The sequence below is a fragment of the Agelaius phoeniceus genome, chromosome 5 (genome assembly GCF_051311805.1).
Source record: "Agelaius phoeniceus isolate bAgePho1 chromosome 5, bAgePho1.hap1, whole genome shotgun sequence".
NCBI classification, from domain to species: Eukaryota; Metazoa; Chordata; class Aves; order Passeriformes; family Icteridae; genus Agelaius; species Agelaius phoeniceus.
The window spans coordinates 23,050,048-23,070,649 of record NC_135269.1 but is presented as its reverse complement, the minus strand read 5'-3'; the positions used below and the strand labels follow the sequence as shown (position 1 = coordinate 23,070,649).

The window sequence follows — 20,602 nt, the reverse complement described above, 5'->3', positions numbered from 1 at the left end:
CAGGGCAGGGGAGGGCGCGGGAGGCGGAGGGAGGCGGAAGGAAGCGGAGGGAGGCGGAAGGCCCTCCCGGAGAAGGACACAGAGGGCAAGCGGGCGCGGGGCGGGGCGGAGCGCCGGAAAGCAGCGCCGCGTGGAAACCGGGCGAGCCGGCCCCTCCCGGAAGAAGCCGTGTTACTGGCAAGTGAAGCCACTTCCGTCACGGAGAACGGGCACTTCCGGCAGGCGGCCAGCGGTGTCCTTTAAAAGGACACGGGCCGGCTGGGGCCGCGCATGCGCGGTGAGCGCCCGCCGGGGCCCGGCAGTCCAGCCGGGGTCGGGTGTCGGCCAGTAATAAATATAAATATAAATGGCAGCAAGTGCCGTTCCCTGCACTGTACTGTAAATAGCAGCTGATCTTCTGGCCAGCGCCTGGCCTGGCCCTTCTGCCTGGCCGAGCAGCATGTGGGGCGGGCGGGGGTGGGGGTGCTGGTGATGCTCCAGAACCCGCTGGAGCGTCCCAGAAAAACAAACTCAGTTTGTCCCAGGAATACAAACTGCGTTTGTCCCCGCTTTCCATGTGGCTCTGGTGATCCAGGCCAGCCAACTGCGGCACCTAACAGTGCCTGTTTTCTCTGTGCTCCAGGAGCAGCACGGCTTCTCCCCGACTCGCTGCTTTCGCAGTTTGCTTTCTGCATTTCAGATCCCGAGCGACCTCGGGGAGCGCCTGTGTGAGGGCTGCCCGGTGAGGTTTGGGGCTGGGGCGGGCCAGGGCCTCGGCGATAAGAGCACAATGCAGCCGCAACTCGGCGTTCCGGCCTCTGATGTGCAGACAGGCGTCTGAGCGCAGCGCTGCCGGGCTGGGTTACTCATTTACAGCACTAATCCCGCGGTTGACGGAGGAACTGCCCTATTGTCACCCCTAATGGCTTTTCCTGATGGATAGCCATTGTTTTGGTAAGGGCTTTTTGGCCATTAAAAAGCACTTTTTGGCGCCTGAATGTAGTTCTTTTTTTAACTGTTACTGCCTTGCATCACAAAGCCCTTTTAAAGTGCTTTTCATAGAAAATTGCAACATCCTTCCCCTTGCTGTGTTCAGGCACGTTTTACGCAGATTATTTTAATCTTATGAGTCAGCCCTGCCTGTCACTATTCCTTTGATTTTTTCTGAGAATCCTGAAGTCATCTCTAGGAGCCCTCCAGGTCATGTACGATCTGCATAGAAGGCACGCACCGCTCCATCCCCCACAGCGATGCCTCTGAATGAGAGGTTTCGCAGGCCGGTGTTTTACACAGCCCCCTTTTGCTCAGGTTTCGGTCCGTCTGAGTCTCGAGCCTGTTTGTTTTCCTGTCTTTGGCAACACCCAGTGGTTAGCAAGTCCAGGATGAATGGAAGGCTGCACCTCTTTTCGGCTGGTTGCAAACAATGGCGAGTGAACTCGTGCATAACAGTCCTCTCAGCGGCGACCTTGCTTTCATTTCTCACAGATTTACAAGTCTCTTTCCCCTTTGGTACATCTGCTTTCCATATAGCAGGGACCCAAAGTGCAGCCAATGGAAAAAGAGATCGGAATGTGAATCTTTGCTCCTTGTAAGAGCGGCTAGATGATGTGTGAGGAACAACCTTTCTCCCCTCGATTTATTTTTACTGACTGCTGGAATTGTAAGCTAGGTTTGGACGGAGTGAGGCGCTCCAAGTTGTAATTAACACTGCTCCAGAGGGAAAGTACCGGAGCTATAATTAGCTTGGAGCCAGTTGCGGAGGAAAGTGGTGGCGTGCAAGCCAGAGGCCTGGATGAGCACAGCTCATGGGGTCAGAGCGTGGCCCTGGTTGGGCACAGGGGCTGCGGTGCCAGGTTCGGCACGGGGATGCAGTCCCAGGTTCGGCACCGGGGCACAGTCCCAGGTTCGACAGAGGGTGCAGTCCCAGGTTCGGCAGAGGGATGCACTCCCAGGTTCGGCAGAGGGATGCGGTCCCAGGTTCGGCAGAAGGATGCAGTCCCAGGTTCGGCACTGGGGCACAGTCCCAGGTTCAGCACAGTGGTGAGGTCCCAGGTTCGGCAGAGGGATGCAGCCCGTGGAACCCAGCTCCGCAACACCGCCCGCAGAGGGCACCAGCAGGCAGGGGAGCGCCTGCCTGAGCAGCTCGGGCTCAGCAAACGCTCCTGCTGCTTGCGCACTCGAGGTGAATCCCAAACAAGCCAAGTCACTCTCCATCGGGAAGGAAAGGCCTCAGAGGAATGGCGGGTCCTCCTGGGAGAGGGGTTTTCCACCTGCCCGGTCGTCTTCTGCCGGCCAGAACCACCCTGTCACCCCTTGTCAGTTCCCATGTTTGTTTGGCTTCTCTGCCGCGTGTTTTACGTGAACCCTGTGATCTTTGTCAGATGTGCTTGTGTGTGCTTCCTCCAGGGTCGTCAGCTCTGGTCCAGGACTTGAGCGCTCCTTTCCCAATCAGATTCCTCTTTCTTTAGCAAGGTGTTCTGCCGGAGACCTTTCACTTTCCTGAAGTTTGGTATTGTGATCTTTTGTTACTTTTTTTTGTGTGTGTGTGTTTGTTTGTTTGTTTGTTTGTTTGTTTTCCTGCTCTGGCTGACTCCAGCAGCCAGTTCCTGGGGCTGGCTCAGTTTTCACTCTGCCACTTTCACTTGGAACAAGCAGGCAGCACCTCTCCTGACATCACCTCGGACCATGCACCTCTTTACACAGTCCTCTGGATTTGCAGCCCTGCCATTCCCTGACCTTGGCTAATCTCCTTCCTTTTGCAATACCTTTCCCAGCAGAGGGTTGCAATTAGAGAGGCAAGTATAGAGTTGCATACTTCTGTAGAGGGAGAGCAGGTTTGAGCTCCTTTAATCTCATAGGAAATGTTTCCTTCCCTTTCATATGCAGCACTTTCTTGTATGCAATCATCTACCAGGATTGCTCCCTTCCATTTCTTTCAGCAGTTTCCCTTTCAGCTGTAGGAAGACTGAAGCTGTCCCTGGTGATCAAAGGCATCTTTCTGCAGCTACAGGAGCAGAATGAGGAAACAGGATGCTGCATAAGGGATCAGAAAACCTGCTGGCTAGATCTCTGCAATTAAGCATGTCTTGAAGCAAGACTCAGGGAAATACTCAGCTAATCTTGCTGCCTCAGTTTCCCTGGTTGTTAGCATGGGGGTATAATTTCATTTTCTTCCATTGGGGAATTGCCTTGACCTCTGTACACCAATTTTCCTTTCCACATTGGTTCTGTCATTAGAGCAACTGGCTCAGCGAGACAAGTGAGAGAAGCAAATACCAGAGTTAGAGGTGAGCTGTGCAGCTCCCTGTTTCCTTGTGTTCAAGCCTTACTTCCCAGCTCAAGGGGCGTCTTTATTCCTTGACTGAGCAGGCAGCAGTGCCTTTCTGTGCAGTGTGGGGAGTGAAACTGTCTCTTTACACCCTGGGGAGGGCTCAAGTGGGTTTGCTGATGCTGATAACTTCTTTCCAACAAAGTTCAAGGCATTTGGGGTGGGCTCTAAGAATATGGGAATGCTCTTGCTGCTGAGGAGCTGTATCTGCAGCAGGCAAAGATGAAATAAAACTGATGGGACAGAAGCCCTCGTTGTTGCTGTGGCTTGGGGGCTGGTAGGTTTTGTAGCTGGAAGCTGAACAAGGAGAGGAAGACCTGCCAGGTTAGAGCGAGGTGCTTTGAATTTATGGGGCTGAAGTTAGCGCTGAGGGCCCTGAGCCCGCAAGGGGGAGCCTCGATGGAGTCATTCGCAGCACTGAGATCAGCTCCAGACTGGAACAGATCCATGACCGATACTGTGCACTCGGTGCTCAGGAGTCAGCAGAGGCGCTGGAAAACGTGAACAGATTCACCCATTCTTGCTTTACCCCTTGCTTGCAGAATTGCAGCTGGCAGATGGGGGGGGCATGATTAGAGAGCACAAGTACTGGGGGGAGAAAAGCAGTTCAAGAGCCTGGATTTTGCTGAGATACAGTTTGGCTCTAAAGAACAGCAGGAGGGAGAAGGAGAAAAATCCTATTGCAAAGGCATTTTTCATGGGCACCCAAGCGTGATCTGAGCAGAAATTGGCAACACGAAGCTCAGCATCCTGAAGCAAATCGGGGAGCCCAGCTGCAGCAAATCCCCAAGCTGGGTGATGAACACATCCCCGCATTGCGGCGACAGTGAAGTGTGCCTCAGTGCAGCGTTTGCTGGGGATGGTTAACGTGGCAGCAGCCTGGGAGCTCAGCGATCAGCCCTGTGCAGCGTTTGCTGGGGATGGTTAATGTGGCAGCAGCCTGGGAGCTCAGGGATCAGCCCTGTGCAGCGTTTGCTGGGGATGGTTAATGTGGCAGCCATCCAGGAGCTCAGGGATCAGGTGTGTGCAGCGTCTCTTTTCCTGCTGCAGAGTGCCCCAGTGCCAAATGCACGTGTACTCAGCTGTGCAGCTGGCTCAAGTGTGCCATGATGAGCTTGAATAGATGGGTTTTGGCCCAGGCTTGAAAATCCCCCATTGCCAGCAATCTCGTTTTGGCTGGAGCCGCCTCAGGTTCCCTAGAAAACTCCAGTGCTGGCTGAAGTCTGGGCTGTGAAACAGCAGGAGGAGGCAGTCCGGCGGCGCCCTCCCTCCAGCCTGGCTGCTCAGTCTCTGCCACCTGGCACTACAGCCAGCTTCTGCCCTGCTGCTGCTGATGGTGAGGAGCAGCAGGGCAGAGCGATCCCAGTGCTGGGGCATGGTGGATGTGGAGCCAGGGATCAAAAGAAAGCTGTGACCCAAGAGGAGGGGGAGGGAGACGCTGAGTCTGCATACGCAGATTACTCAAGGGTGGACCTAGCTTTTCATAGGCTCCTTTCTAGTCCCTTTGGCTTCATCTGTTTTAGTAAGTGCAACAGGAGCAGGGCTGGGCCTGAGCATTGCCTCAGGCTTATGCCGTGCAGTTGTTAGCAATCCCCCTGCCTTGGTTTTGAGCAGTGCCACAGTGCCCAGGCATGGCTGGGGGACAGGGTGGGCTGGGGGCTGTTCCCAACAGAGCCTTGTTGCCATGCTTTTAACCCCATGGATGGGAGCTGTGTTCTGCTCCTTGGCTTTTGGGGCCAAGGGTGAAACAGCTACACCCTGTAAGCCCAGATCCTTCAGAAGACAGGTGTTTGAAGTGCAGTCACCTGCAGCCTGTATATTTATCCTCTAATTTTCCAGCGTTTTCCTCGTCGAAGATTGGGGAATGTCATGCAACAGGTCGTGGGTGAGTGTGTGGGATGGAGGTGTGTGCCAGACTGAAACTGGGAAATGCTCTGGGTATGGCTGAACTGTGGGTTGTGACTCAGTGTCCAATACTCCATGCTATGCATCATTGGCTGCATTTGACCTTCTGTCATGTGGGGTGGGTGAGATATTAGGAGAAAATGTTGTCCAAGCAAATGAGGTCAGTGTGTGGGCCTGCTCCTTGATGCAGGGATCAGACAGGCCTGGGCATACAAGCACGTGGAATTTGCCCTTCTGGCTCTCCTGCTTGAGGCTGGCAGAACAAGGAGCCCATGGAGCACATGCTTCTGCAAGAACTTCCCATGCACACACACCTGTGTCCTCTTTTTCCTGCCACCCCAGGCCACATCAGGTTTGGGAGCTCAGCCAGGGAGCAGAACAGGGGCAGAGCTCATGTATCCCCCATTTAACGTGCTGCTGACAGACGTGTCTCCCTGCCAGAAGAAGGAGCAGGTGCCTTTGACCAGCCTCTGCCTTGTCTCCACTTGGAGGGGCTTTGTTCAAGCCACTCACTGTTCCACTCAGCTCCACAGGCTTTTCAAAGGCAGTGTCCATGTTCTGGATCTTGCTGCAACCATCTTGTATTTTTGCTGTCCCTGATGAGCAGCCCAAGCCCCCTCATCTTGGAGAGGAGGGAGATGCTCCTAGCAGAGGCTGTTCATCTTTCCGCAGAGGTTGCTCCTCCCCAAAGAGAGCAGCTTTGCATCTGGAGTAGCCTGGTTCCCAGCAGCAGTGCTCCGGCTGAATTTCAGGAGGGTACTGGGATTTGGTAGGGTTAAAAGCTGTGGTGTCATGGCATGGTTCAAGAGTGGGCTATGAGACTTCTTCCCTCTGACTGCTGTGCTTCTCCTGCTGGTGTCCAGAGCTAGTGCGAGGCACTCTTCAGCTCATCCTGAGCCAGCTCTCAGGGAAGCCGTGTCTCTGACAGAGATGTTCAGGAAAGATTCCCACCCCTTTCCTAATGAGGCTGAGTGAATAATAGAGATGTTCCTCAGGGATGGTGTTGTAAGCAGTGCTACGTGCACGTTCAGGACCAGAAAGCAGGTCTCCACTAGCTTTTCCCTGCTGTGTGGATGTGTGTCCTATCCTGACAGAAGAGATAAGATATCTGCTGCAGATGGGAACTTGCCTGGCAGTTGAAGCCACCTGTCCTCACATTGTGCTTATCAGATCTCCCAGCTTGGGAAGTCTGTTTGAATCTGTTTGTTGGCAACGATGTTTGAGGCTATTCAGCTTGGCATATAATAAGATTAGTCTGGGGTGAGTCGCATTGAAGGCATTTAGTTTCAAATATTCTTTTCCTCTCTCTGGAGCAAGCATCCTCCGTCCAGGAATCTGACTGCAATTAAAGCCTGGTGTTTGTTTTGCTGCTGGGGGCTTTCCAGGAGGGGAGCAGCACAAAGAAACTTGGGGGCAGCTAGAGAGACACAGCCAGGTTCTGGCCCCTGCATGCTGCCAGTGGCAAGGAAAAAAAGGACAGCAGGAAAAGGCACAAACTGGAAGCAAGGGAAAGAGAGAGCCAGAGAGAACAAAGAGCTTGGCATGACTGCTGGGAATGCAAAATAAACATCCACTTCGCTCCAATGAGGGCTTATGTACTACTGGCCACATGGGTCAGAAACAAGAGTAGAGGCTCATGGGTGCAGTCCAGAGAAGGCACAGGACGCCTGTGTGGGACAGGGTGTGCCTGAGTGCCCAGTGTAGTGCCGGAAAGTGAGACTTAGGTGTCCCACCTAGTGCAAAGCAGTCACTGCCCTGCTCCCTGGAGTATCTAGTGGAGATGAAATACATCATGGCAGTGCTGTGGCCCAGCTTTTTTCCTGTGTCTCACTCTGAAGGTCCATAGGTATTTCTGGTGCCCTTCCCTCTGGAAAATGGGAGAAGAGGAATATGGAGAGTCATTTGTGTGGGCCTGATCTTTTCTTAGATCTCCTTCAGATGCCTGCAGGTCCCTCTTTAGATGCCCATTTCCTGCACTGAGTCAGTCATTTGGGGATTTGGACTCCCTTTTTTTGGCAGCTTTTCTTTCCCATGTTCATCTGGTTTGGTTTTTACTGTTTCATTTTGCAGTGCCATCAAAGTTTGTTCAAGCTGATTTTGCAGCAATGTATAGTTTTGCCTTGACAACCCCTTCCTTTGCAGACCTCAGTCATGGCCTTAGGTCCAGGGTGGGTTGCCCCTTCAGATGCTCTCAAAGCTGCTGTGTGGTAAGGTGGCTTGCTGCTTCCCAGTGGAGATGAAGGATACTTGGCTTTAGTGACGTGAGCATGGAAGAACAGACTTTTTTTTTTCCTCCCCTTCTTTCCAGCCTATGAGCTGTTAATTCTTGTGGCTTTTCAAAACTTGCTATTTCTCCCTTAACATTTCTTTCTTTCTCTTTTTTTTTTTTCCAGTGGATGAGCCACCATTGGCATTGTGCCTCGTGTGTGTGACTCAGATGGATTCTGCTTGTCTGAAAGATTCCTGCAAGTCCTCAAGAGTTGTCCAACCTGCCTGGGCTGAGCGCAGGAAGCCGTGAGAATCACTCTGAAAGGGAGACTTGGCAGGCACTCTCACTTCTTGCCCTTGCTGGGCTGGGGGGTTGAATCCAGGATGGCTGCTCTGTGGAGGGAGGTCCCCAAGGACCTTTTGTATAATGGTGCAATGCTGCATTTCTTTTTTGCTTATTCTAGTTCCAGCCAGCTGGTCTCATGCTGCCTCTGTTGTGGGAAATAGTCCCCTTGAACTCAATGAAATTGGGCTTGGGGCATCTTGGAAGTGCCATGGCTTCCACTGCAGGAAGACTTCTGTTCTTTGAATGCCTCTGGTTTTCAGACTTAATTGGACTCACCCAAGGGCTGATTTTTTCCAGAGGCACTGAATTCCTCAGTACCTTCTGCTGATAGTAGTCGGTGTGATAAGAGATCAGCATCTTTGATACTCCAGCGGTATCAGCTAGGGGAGCACAGCTTCCTTTTAGCTTTTTGCACAGGTTTGCAAAATGATTTGATTTATGTGATTTGATTTTGTGGCCATGAAAACTTTAGGATGAGAATCCAAACAGGCGGAGTTGATTTTGGATGTGGACTTGGGTGTCTGTGCCTCAGTTTCCTCTTGTGAGGGAGCTGCCATCTTCTTTGCTCAATAGTAAGATAAAACTGTTGCAGATGATAATCTTTTGGTGGAAGATGCAAGTGGACCTTAAGACCTCATGAAGCTGATCCTTTGTGGAGTGCTCTTTGGAAGATCCTTTTCCCATTAAGCTAATCATATCTCATCTAGAGATTGTGGGTAGAGCTGTGTGATCCCAAAAGTCCCAGAGAGAGAGAAGCTGTGAGCTTTCTATACATCTTCTATTTTCCAGTAGGGAAGCTTTCAACACAAGTGAATTATTATCTCCAGGCGTGTTTTTGAAAGCCTTTCCCACAACCCGCATTTCCTGGCATGCACCTATGAGTGAAAGAATTGGAGAAATGAAGTCTGGAAATGGAACTGGGTGGCATGCCATCAGTGCTCTGACCTCCCTTCTCTACCCTCTGCCAGTTGTGTTCATTCTCCTGCCCCTCAGCCAAGCTGGGGACAGAAGATGTGACTCATCTGGCTGCTTGGGTTGATAAAAATGACCCTTTATCGACCAACTTCCTTGCAAATGAGCCACCTTTCTCCCCTTCCCTGTGCACAGCTCTGACCACACAGAAATGTTTCTACAGACTTCAGAGCTGCCTGGGACAGACATTCCCTGCAAAGGTTCAAGGACATAACTTGGAAACTATCCATCAGAGCACATTTGAGCTCTCCCATGGAGATGGGAGATGCCAGCCACCGTGGCACCACCGCCCTTCAGAGAGAGGAGGGAGAGAGATGGAGTCTGAGGCTGTACTTGTTCCCTGTGTTCTTCATCTGCTCCACTGCTTGATGCAGATTCCCTTTCTCACTGCTGCCCTTAGCTCTGAAGAAAGGTGTGGGGCTTCCCCCACATTTTAGTTCTTCAGCTATCTTTGTCCTTCCTTCTTTTCCCCCACTTCCTAAGGAAGAGAAACTGCACCCTACAGCTGAAGAGGGGTGATGTTCGTGGAGCCTACTGGATGCTGATGGCCTCTGATGTCTTGCCCTCTGGTTTAGATCATGCATGCTTATTCTGTAGTTTCCACAGGTGCTCTGGATGATGCACTGTGAGGGAGCTGAGGCAGGAGGAGTGGCAGGAGATTAACCTCTAGTCCTTTGTTCCTTCCCATTTTACCTGATCTGAATGTGGAGACCAGTGCTTTCTCTAGAGGAGCCATCCCACTTTGGGTAACATCTTAGGCAGGAGCTTGATGCTCCTGGGCGCTTTTTTCTTGTGCTTATCCTTGCTTTGGCTTCTCCTGCATCTCCTGGACAACTGTCTCCTGTAAACACCCTTCAGATCCACAGACCTGCTTACCCAGTTTCTTGCTTACCTCAGTGTTTGGCTGAGGTAAGCACACTTTGTTCTTTCGGTCCTCCTCCATTAGGAAGCTGGCTGACTTTCAGAGCTCAGGGATCAGCTGGGTGTAGGTTGCAGCACTCTCTGAGAGACCAACCAACACCTCTTGACTAAAGGGGAAGCTAGTCCTATTCAGGAATTTCTGTACTGGCAGGTGGAGGGCTGAGCATCTCCTTTAGGAGGTGGTGGAAGCTTCTGCTCAGTTGTATCCTGAGCCCTGGCCTCTGAAAATCCACCCCACAGCCCTCTAAGGCAGGGGTCATTCCCCCCTAGGCTTAATGAAGAGAGGAAATCAAAGCAGAAACAGGCCTTAATCACAAGTGCCATGAGGAACCACAACCAGGACCCAGATGAGGTCAGAGAACACAGTTTAAATCAGGTCACTGCTTGAGATTTATTGTGTGGAGTTTTTCTTTTTTCTTTACTCTCGCACTGAAATCTTTCCCCAGAGGCTATTCAAGGAAATAAATAGCCAGTGGAAAGGGACAATAGCTTGCTGTGGAGTACAAATTATATGAAGCAGTAGGAAATAATAGCAGAGTAAGCAGCTGCTACTCTGAGAAAGAATGCATGGTTGATCTCTCCAGCTCCCTTTGCCTTGAGCAGACACTGAAGCCTGGTCCAAGGCACAGGCTCCCTCGGTGCCTGGAGTGCAATGTGGGACAGGTACCTTATCCATGCTGCCGTGCTGTGGTGGTTTGACAGGAAATATGTTTTCTGGGATGCTGTGGTCAGGCCAATGGATGCTCAGATTTTAATATTGGCACCTAATGTGGCCATTGGGACATTGGATCGGCCTCTGAGCACACGGGGTTAAAGCAGGGCTCTGCCCTGGGAGGCTCTCTTGGGTTCCGGTCAGTGAAGGGTTCAGGGCTCCCCTGCCCGGCTGCGGGCTGGGCGGGGCAGGGGCAGCCATGTGGCCGGGTGAGGTAGGCCGGGCCTGGACAGAAGGGAGGGGAAGGCCCCTGCAGGATGGAAGGGTGGAGGAGGAGCACTGAGGGGCATCGGGCAGCCACCACCCCCTCCCAGGAGAGACAGAGCCTGTGCTTGTGCCACCTTGAAATTTAATAGTGGCCGGCCAAGAAGGAGAAGGGGGGGGATGCGGCGAGAAGGTGCCCGGCAGGGCAGCCGTGGGAGTTCTGGACAGACAGAGCCTCAGATTTTTAACCCTTTTCTTGGATGATGGAAACCTTACAAATGCTAATCCTCCTGGAGCCGAATGAGAAGAGAGATAGAGATGAGATAAGAGGAAATGGGCCACGAGAGAAATAGAGAAGAGCTCAGGTGGAAGAGATGGAGTAGCTTATGCTGGATTCTTTTTGTGTAGCCATGGACAGAACCATGTTCCTTGTAATACAGGGACTGCATTCTAGGGGGAGGCAATGCCTCAGGACCAAGAGGGTTCCGTGTGGGTACCCCTCGGCCCCAGGGGTGAAAAATATGGGGGGACAGATGTCCCAAAGTTGAGACTGTGCCTTTTTGGAGTGGGACGAAGCATCCTTAAAAGTCGACCCTAGAAGCAGCTCTGGTCCGTGTTCAATGGTGAGAGCACTGGACATGAAAGGAAGAGGTCCCCATTGGCACAAGAAGGACTCCTTCTCCTCTTGATGAACTGAGGATTGAATGTTCTGAAGGGTGGTGCCGGACCGAGAGTCGATGATTTGGGGGATGTATTGTATTGGGAATTTGGGGAGGAGGAGGAGGAGATGTATTTGTGAAGTTTTCATTTTCCTTGTGTGTTTCTTTTTTTTCCCCTTTTCCTTGTAGTTTAGTTAATAAATTTTTTTTCCTAATTGGGAGCCTGCTTTGCTTATTCCTGGTCACATCTCACAGCAGAAACCAGGGAGAGAGCATTCTCATGGAGGCACTGGCATTGTCCCAGTGTCAAACCATGACATGTGCCATTCTCCAGTGCCACTTCTTTGGTGCCTAGTTAGCACCAAGCCTTTCATGAGGGTGCTAAAGGGATCTCTGCCCTCTTCTTGCAGAGCTTGGGTTGATGTGGGGACAGTGGAACATGCATCCATGCACCCAGAATGGCTGCCTTGCCTTCCTCTATCTTCCTGATGCCTTCTGGATTGAGCATTTATCTCTGGTGGTGACCCGTGTCAGTCTGCAGGGGGCTGTTCATAGCTCCTGTTGTCTACAGAGAATGTGTTGGCTGCCTTCTCCTCTGAGCCCCTTGCAGCCCTTCCTCAGAATACTGTTGAGAGAGAGGGTGGGGATGATTTTGGCGTGCTGGTGTGGATTCTGGGGGCTGTCTCTGCCACAGAAGGCCCTGAGAATCCTCTAACTGCTGAGTCTACTTTGGCTGGGAAGTGGGGAAGTCTGTGGTTTTCCTCAGGGCTTCACACCTAGCTGGCTTATCTCCTGCCCAAATAAGAAAACAAAATAAATCCTGCTGCCAGCAAGGATACTGCCGAGGATCTTGGCAGCCTGCTGGGGAGGGCAGCATTCGGTCTGTTCTCAACAGCTGTGTGGTGCCCTGTGGTTGTGGTGGCAGCTCTAGGCTATGGTACATCAGGTGCTGCTGTCTGGAGGCACCCAGGGTCCTGAGATCTCCTTGGTGCTCCTGGTGGCCTGAGACCACCTCAGGACTAACAGGAAGGCTGGGAAAGATTGCTGACCCCAAAATTTACCATGTGGGACCTCCGCAATAGAACTGCTGCATTTTATGGGGTGAAAGCTGTCTGCAGAGGACCTGCCCTACCATTCTCCTGGCTGAAAGCCAACATGCTTGCATTAGGCTCTTCCCTTCTTAAAATATGTTTGGGGTTATTTTGTTTTCTCCATGCAAAATTGCAGGCCTGCCTGCTCCCTGCTGGAAGCTCACCCTGCCCTTGGGCCACAGGTGACCCCCACCCTCACACCAAGTGACTGCTTGTTGGGTCTTTGCTGTCCCTCTGGGAATGCAGCAAATGCTCCTCTGGTCACAGTGGTGTGAACATGGGTGTCCCATACCAGTACAACTGCCCTCTGGCCTGGGTAAAAATCTAGGGAGCCCTGGAGGGGTGCTCCCAATCAGGTATCCTATTATAGGATCATGTCTCTGGGGAGTGAAGGGTTCCTGGATCCTTTGCACCAGCAGCTGCCAGCTTCTTCAGCTATTGTTTATGTTTTCCTTACTGCACAGATACTCCACCTCTTTTGCAGATGCTCTTTAGCCGGATTTCCTCTTTCTTTGGGATTTACATTCCCATGTTATCATTGTTTCCCCAGGCTTTCTGCTTTGCAGTGTCAGCAGGGAAATATCAACCTGCCCCTGTCACTCTCCTTTCATCATCCCAATCGCCATCTCCAAAATTCTCCAACTGCAGTAGAGAATTTTGACTCTTCTGGGGTCCCTAAAGTCTCATCCCCTTCTGATGTGGGGAGCACATACCCCTGCATGAGGGAGACCATCTGCACAGGGCTGGTGTGTGACCACATGGAGGCTCAGCTCTGCAGACGAAGGAAGTCGCCAGTGCTGGCAGAGTTGCTGCCTGGCTTCCCACTATTGTTCCCAATGGCAAATAAAAGGGGGGTGAACGCCCCTGCTGAGCATTGTAGGAGGGGGTAAATGTTATCTTGATAAAATCTCATGGCCCCTCTCTGAGCAGCTCGTGCCTCTTTCCTGCTTGTCTCCCTCTCTGCATATTCTTGCATCCTCGGTACTTGTGGCTCTGCACTCAACTCTCTGCACAGGGAGTTTTACTCATCCCTCAGACAGAATCACAGAATGGGTCAGGTTGGAAGGGCTCACAGGGGCTCATCTCCTCCTTGCCCAGCCTCCCTGCTCTAGCAGGATTGTCCCAGAGCACATTGCACAGGATTGCATACTGATGGTCCTGGAATATCTCCAGTGAGGGAGACTCCACAACCTCTCTGGGCAGTCTGTTCCACTGTGCAGTCACCTGCACTTCCTCGCGTTCAGGTGGAACTTCCTGTGAATCAGTTTCTGCTCGTTGCCTCTTGTCCTATTGCTTGACCACTGAGTCTGGCTCCATCCCTCTGACACCCTCCTTCAGATGCTGATAGATATTGGTGAAGTCCCTTCTCAGTTGTCTCTTCTCAAGGCTGAACAGGCCCAGCTCCTTCAGCCTTTCCTTATAAGAGACATTGCAGTCCCTTCATCATCTCCCTAGCTCTCTGATGGACCCGCTCCAGGCGCTCCATGTCTCTCTTGTGCTGAGGAGCCCAGAACTGGACACAATTAGGAGACACACACTGCTCTCCCTCTCAGGCTGTAAGGAAAGGGTTAGTAATTTGCAGTACATGCCTTAAACAAGGGCTTGGTGGTGAACTTGTTGCAGCAAAAAAGTCACGAGTGCCTGTGCACAACCCATGAAGGAAGCAAGGTTTCAGTTTTGGTTCAGTTTAACTGAACCAAAACTGTTCAGGTCAAAGTTCAGCTGTGGTGTGTTGGATAAGAAGTGAACTACTGTGGAAGTGCAAGAAGTGGGGTCACAAATAGGACACTTATTTTTTGAGGTACTTGCTTCACACAACCCCCAGAATCCCCTGGTGGCTGTTAAATTAAGATCTGAGTGTGTGCGATGGCAGAACCACGCCTACTCCTGCCTCACATGCTAACGTGGAACTGAAAGCCACTTCTGCCTCTGCTTTTTACCCAAATAAGGGACTGCATAAGAATTATTGAGGAAATAAAGTGAACTGGATGAGACCCCACCATCAAGAATCCCAAGGCACAGAAGGACCAACAGGAGGCTGCTAGATCCATGGAGGTGACTACCTTCTACTTGACCTGTCTTGCTTCTTCTCCCCTTCTCTCTTTCTCTCTCCCTTTCTCTTTTCCATATAAGATTAATTTTGTAAAATAAAGTCGGCATTGTTGAACTGGCATTTAGTCTTCTTTCCACCTTAATTTGGGCAGATGACTTCAACAGCGAATCGTAACATTTTAATTGGCATCACCATTTTCTGGTCCAAAGTACTGTTCAACAGTTCCGAACTTTGACTGTTCTCCCTACCTGGTGGGAGATTAAGCCTCTGAGGGAGATTGACCAAGCCTTTACTGTTACTTTTACTGTCCCTCTGTGGGTGACAGCTTTCTCCTGCCTGGTGTGCCCAGGTCATCTCTCTCTGAGGGAGACCAAAGGCAAAATGGTTTTCAAGGGTGACCAGTGTAAAGCTAAAATTTCACTCTCTCCTGTGGAAGTTTGGTAGTTGCCTCTCTCCTCTAGGGTTGGAATGGGTATAAACTAATTGTGATAATGTACAGGCAATAGCTGACCACATGACTAGTTTGCAGGTCGAATGAAAAATGGGATGAGGAAAAGGTAAGTTGCCCATGAAAGGTAAGAAGGTAAGTTATTTGTGCAGTTTTGGGAGGTTGTTCATCTTGTGTGCAAAAATCAAACCTGCCACCTGAAAAGGGTTGCAGATCTAAAATTCATGAGTTTGAAGTCAGAAAATAAGGTTCTAGAACAGCATTGTCTTTTGAGAAAGGGGCACAGGAGAAGTTGTAAAAACTAATAGATATTCTTTTAAATAAAAATTAGCAATTAGAAAAACTACTGTCTGCAGCTGAAATATGAGAAAAACAGATGCAGAAAAATCTAGGTAAGTTACTTGATAAAATCCCACATGAATCATCCTTTAATTCAGTCCAGCATATCTATGGGGTGGTATATTGTCAGGATCTTGAAACATGGGATGGGGACATTTGGTACAATGATGATGATTTAGAGGCAGACTCTCACTCTACCCCAAAAGCAGAAAAAGGTCAGCCTTTAATTGAAACTGAAACTGTGCATGAGGGGGGTGGAGAAACCCACACTATGGTTCCCTGCAGAGTAAGATACATTACTGGAAGAACATTCTAGATGTTCAGGGGAATATGAAACTGAATACAAGTTTCCCTTATGGGCAGAGATCAGATTTGCTGAGTGAGGAAGAGGCAGAAAGATTCTGGTGACATGGAGTATTTTTAACTACTACCCCAGGTAACCATAACTACTCATTGACTACCTGAGCTGCCTGCTGGGCTGGGGGCATAGATAGGACACAGGAAAGCCTGCTGCTGTTTAAAACGACAGGATTCTCAGATCTGGCAGCCTCTGTGCAAAAGGCAGTGTGTATTTAAGCAATGTATGAAAGCAACATCAATTAAGGCGAGTCCTAATAGTAGCTCCTGTCAGTCCAGCCCTATTAACTTCTCCCCTCTGTGGCCTTTCAGATAGGCTGAAAATGTTTGTATCAAATGCCCAAATTCACATACAAATGGATGGCACCATGAATATTACTGCAGCAGTGGCATAACCACATATAGACCAAATTCACATACCTACCTGGTATGAATTCTCCCAGGAAATAGGGAATTATTGGTGCCATATGGGATGGGTTGGAGCAGCCTCTGAGAAACCACCTGAACCCCCCTGGTGGGTCTGTCAAATTTATACCAGCACAGCAAAGCCAAAATCTAAACCAAGACTTGATTCCATTAACAGTACCCGCTGCTGTGGGTATTGATAGGGTGGTGACAGAGCTAAAGTTTTCTGTGTTACCCTTGGGAAGTGAAAGATAGTTCTAGAAAAATCCATCAAATTATTGTCAGATGGATAAATGCCCTGCTGTTAACCCACTGTGCCATGGTTAGACAGAAACGGAGCGATTACGTTTTATGGTTTTTCCAGGTTATAGGAATCCTGCATATTAGAAACTGCAACTAGAGCTGAGAGTTCTCCTATTCCAACCTTAGGCATCCACAGCAGTTTTTAGCTTTTCTGTGTACTGTGTTCTGGAGGTTTTAATTTGTGTATGTATCTCTGAGTTTTGTTTACAAATTTAGCAAGTAATGAAGGTTAACAAGTATGACATTTATAAACTGTGTTGGAAAGATATACCTTGGTTTAATACGTTTATACTTAATGAAAATAAGCAATTACTGCTTGTTTGCTCTTGCCTAAGTCTGTAGAAGACCTCCTTCTCATGGGTATATTTACTAAGACTGGAATATCCAGGATACTGTTCAGACAGCACGTCCTTACTCCCCAGATAAAAAGCAAGTAACTGTGCAATTTAGCCAGCCATTCAGTTTTGCTCCAATATTTGAGAAGGGGACCCTGGGCTCTGTATTATCCCTGGGATGGCTGCAGGGCAGTAGTGTGATAGGAAGGTGTGTACAGGTGTGCTGTGGACACAGCAGTGTGGTGGGAAAGAGACCCAATGCCAGAAAACACCATCCCCAGCACTGGTTCCTGCTGGTTCTGTGCTCAGCCCTGGAGGTTTCACCAACAGTTTCAGGTTCTCCACAGTAAACAAATTTCCCAAGCCTGCTGGAGTTTATGACCCCTCACTTGTGGGAAACAATCCAGGGAAGAAGTGCTTATCAGCACTTACTTCTCCTTTCTTCAGAATGTTTTAGGGAAGGGTAGAAGCTGTCTACCAGCTGAGTGTGCAGCAGCAGGAGCACTCAGCTGCTCTCTGTAGGGCTTGGGAGGGGGACTGAGGGATGACTGGTCTCCCAAGCCTTAACCCCCTCCTCTGTCTCCCTCTTCCACTTGACTTTTGGAGTCTTAGAAAGCAGGGGCACTGTCTACTGAGCTCTTACCTGGGAAGAATACAGCAGGGATGATACTCTCCGGTGAGGACAACATTCCTATATCTAAGGGTTAGGAAGGATGGGACTGTTGTCTTATAGTGCAAGAGTTCCATATTGCTAGAGTTTCATACCTCCTTGAGGTTTCTTATAGGCAGTTCCTCTAGGCACTGACTCTTCCTTGTCCCCATAGTAGCCAACTGACTCCCCTTCCCACCAATCCACTCTTTTATAACACTCTTTTTATTGGCTAAAAATGTGGCCTGTTAACATCAGGACTGTTCTTGATCTTTAGTAATTGTCTCAGCTGCAACTCTTTAGGGGATAAGATTGTATTCTATACCACCTTCATTTACCCATACTGTATCCCCCTACATGGGACTATTGAACCTGGTGTGGCCTGGTGTGTGGCTCCTCAGGCTAAAAGTTTTGGGTTTGGATGGGGCTTGGATGGGAGGTTGTAGAGAGCTGGCACATATGGTTACTGCAATCCACACAGCTGAATCTAGAGCCACAAGAAGGGAAGAAGCTGGGATGCCACTCTGTCACTGCTGCAAAAGACACTCCATAACTCAAGCCATCTAGAGAGGATGTGTTGGTTGTCCTCTCCTCCAAGCCCCTTTGAGCCCTTCCTTGGAACACTGTGGGGAAGGATGGTGGAGATCATTTTTGTCTGCTGGTATGGATTTTGGAGCTGCCCCTTGCCACAAAAGGATGGGATGTTCTTTTAGGTGAGCTGTTACACACAGGAAAGAAGGGAACATGGTGGTCACACCTCCCTGGCCAGCTGGGAAGATGCTTGTCCTAGCTCATGTCTACAGTAGCACCCCTAAGGGCTCTGTGTCATAGTCCTTCCCCTGGGAGCCACCAAGGAGGCTGGGATTTGCTTTATTTGCTGGAATCCCTAGTAAGAAGTGTACATATGGAGGTTTTTTCCTAGCATCAAAGTCTTCTGGCTTAATAGCAGCTGTTGGAACTTTTTAGAAGCAGAAGTCATGTTAATGTGTAAACCACAGTGAAGTTTAGAGCTGTAAGGTCCAATGTGCAAAGCATTTCTGAGCTAAACTGCTGGTGTCTCCCTGCCTGGTTACTCTGCCCTCTGAGGAAAATGCCTGTAAGGGCTGCTGCTCCTGTCCTCTGTCACCCAGGGTCCTCAGCTCAGCAAGGCTGAGTGAGACTGGTGAGTCATAGCCACTCTCACCATTTGCATTTCTTGGGCAGCATTGGCTTTCCACCAAACCCTGGACAGTGCCCCTCTGCTTTAACCCTCTTTGTATCTCTGCTGTCCTGCTTTCTCTTAATTCTGCTGAGAACAAGACAGTTTTCACTTCCTCTCTCTCAGATGTCTCTTCTCTCTTGCGGGTTTCACTCAGCCCACTCTTCTCTCACTGAATGAGAAGTTCATGCAAGACTTGCAGCATGGAGGGTTTTGTCATGAGAGGAGCACCAGCTGAGAGCAATTTATGTTCTCCTGGCTGGGATGCCTCCAAGCAGCACCCTCTCAATTGCAGTGCCAAGTCAGGAGGAATGGCTGAAGGAGCCTCACAGACTATTTTTCTCTGCCTTAGGGAAATATTGAAATCTTAAACCTGAATATGAAGCCTGGGAACACCCTGAAGGTGAAGGGCAAAATATCTGCTGATACTGTTGGGTAAGTACAAAGAAACCATCTTGCCATGCCAGGGTTGAAGATGGGCTATAGAGGAAGGTGGTTTTCCAAGGTTGCCAGATACAAAATAGCACATTTTTGTGCCACCTGTAACACTGATGGAGGAACTGGGTGCAGAGATGTGTGTTGGATATCAAGTCTTCCAAGACCCTCTCCTGTCCATGCATATGACTTTCCTCACGCTCCTTTACAGCTTCAGCATCAATCTTGGCTACAGCTCAAGAGATCTGGCATTTCACTTCAATCCCCGCTTCAACGAGTCTGTCATTGTCTGTAACTCCAAGCGCTCTGATTCCTGGGAGACGGAACTCCGTGACTGCCACCTCCCTTTCTTCAGGGGCTGCACTGTAAAGGTGAGGGTGCCAGCGTGGTGTCAGGGGATATGTGGGGTGTGTTTGGGGTGATAGGGTGTGAGGGGAAGCTCCTGGTTAGCAGATTCCCATAGTTTTCCCGGTCCCACTGAATACCTCCTGCTCCCTCACCATGGTCCCTCTTCTGGGTTTTTGGGCCTGATTGCTGTTTCCACTCCTCTTTCAAAATTGCAATGTTTCTGGGAATTTTAAGTGAGCCCTGTCTGTCTCACACTTTGTAAGTGCTTCCTGGCCCCTCCATCTGCCCAGCAGGGGTGTGTACCTGGGGCATGTATGAAAGTAAACGGAGTCTCCAAGAAGTAGGGTTTTGCTGCTATTTACCTTATTTCTCTCCCTCCTTCCTATGTAAACACAGGCTTTAAGGCAACCTCGAGTTTGGAGCAATGCCCAAAAGCCTCTCCCTGAACTCTTCTGTCCTAATTACTCCTGGATCCATGCTGCCAATCTGTCCTTCCTCTCTTCCTGCCAGGGATGCTGTCCTAGTTGCTGCCTCACCTTATCTGATGTCCCAAATCACTAACAGGGCTGCATATAGGAGTAGTTCCTATATCTGTGGAGAGAAAGATTGTTTCCTCAGCTAGAAATGGCTCTAGGGGAAGGGGTAGTGAGGTGATGGCTTTGGGGAACATTGCCTTTAGTTTTCAATGACCGGTGATGCATTCTTGTCCTGTCTGCTTGTGCACGTTTATCAGCAAAGCTCCTTTTTCTGAGTCCTGGTGAGCTGCTGAGGGCATTGGGAGGTCAGGTTTATTCAGGAGAACAGTGGTGGTACACCTTCCATATGCTCTCTGAATACATGTAAAGGCATACCTGGGTTTAGCTGCTGTGAGTTTACAGTCTGAGTACCTGAAACAGCCTTGGGAGAGTTCCTGTCCCCAGTCATAGTCTGTATTCCTGCTTAGACCCTTGATATCAACTGCTCATTTCCTGAATCACCCTTACCTCAACCCCCAGCACCTTGCTTAAGGTTGTAGTGGACAGGTCTGACCCTCTAATGTAACAGTCAGGCCTTTTGCCTAAAAGCTGACCTCTGAATACCCTCTTTGCTCCCAATTCCTGCCCTTCTTTCTCTTTTTTCTCCCAGTTCTTCATTGAAATGCTGTCAGACAAGTTCCGTGTGAAGCTGTCCGATGGCCATGAGGTGTGCTTCCCCAACCGGCACGGCTACCAGAACATCACCTATGCAAGCATCCTGGGGGGCCTAAGGATCATCTCCTTCAAGCTCACCTGATGGGCACTGCTTCCTGGCTCTAATAAAAACCCAAGCCAGTGGAAGACTGGCTGTTCCAGCTGCTTTGTCTTCTGTGAGAGCTCTGTGTCTCTTGTGCAAGCCACTGACCAAGCCCAAGGTTCTCCCACCAATAGG

General features: G+C 50.1%; 1 protein-coding gene across 1 annotated transcript; it reads left to right on the top strand.

The window, feature by feature from the left end:
• Positions 1–64: 64 nt before the first annotated feature.
• LGALS2 (galectin 2) lies at positions 65–20,525 on the top strand. Its single transcript, XM_054631401.2, has 6 exons — positions 65–181; positions 7,606–7,726; positions 14,275–14,380; positions 18,765–18,847; positions 19,059–19,218; positions 20,321–20,525. The coding sequence occupies exons 3-6, from the start codon at positions 14,375–14,377 to the stop codon at positions 20,465–20,467; spliced, it is 396 nt and encodes a 131-aa protein (XP_054487376.2). The 5' UTR covers positions 65–181; positions 7,606–7,726; positions 14,275–14,374; the 3' UTR covers positions 20,468–20,525.
• The last annotated feature ends 77 nt before the right edge of the window (positions 20,526–20,602 follow it).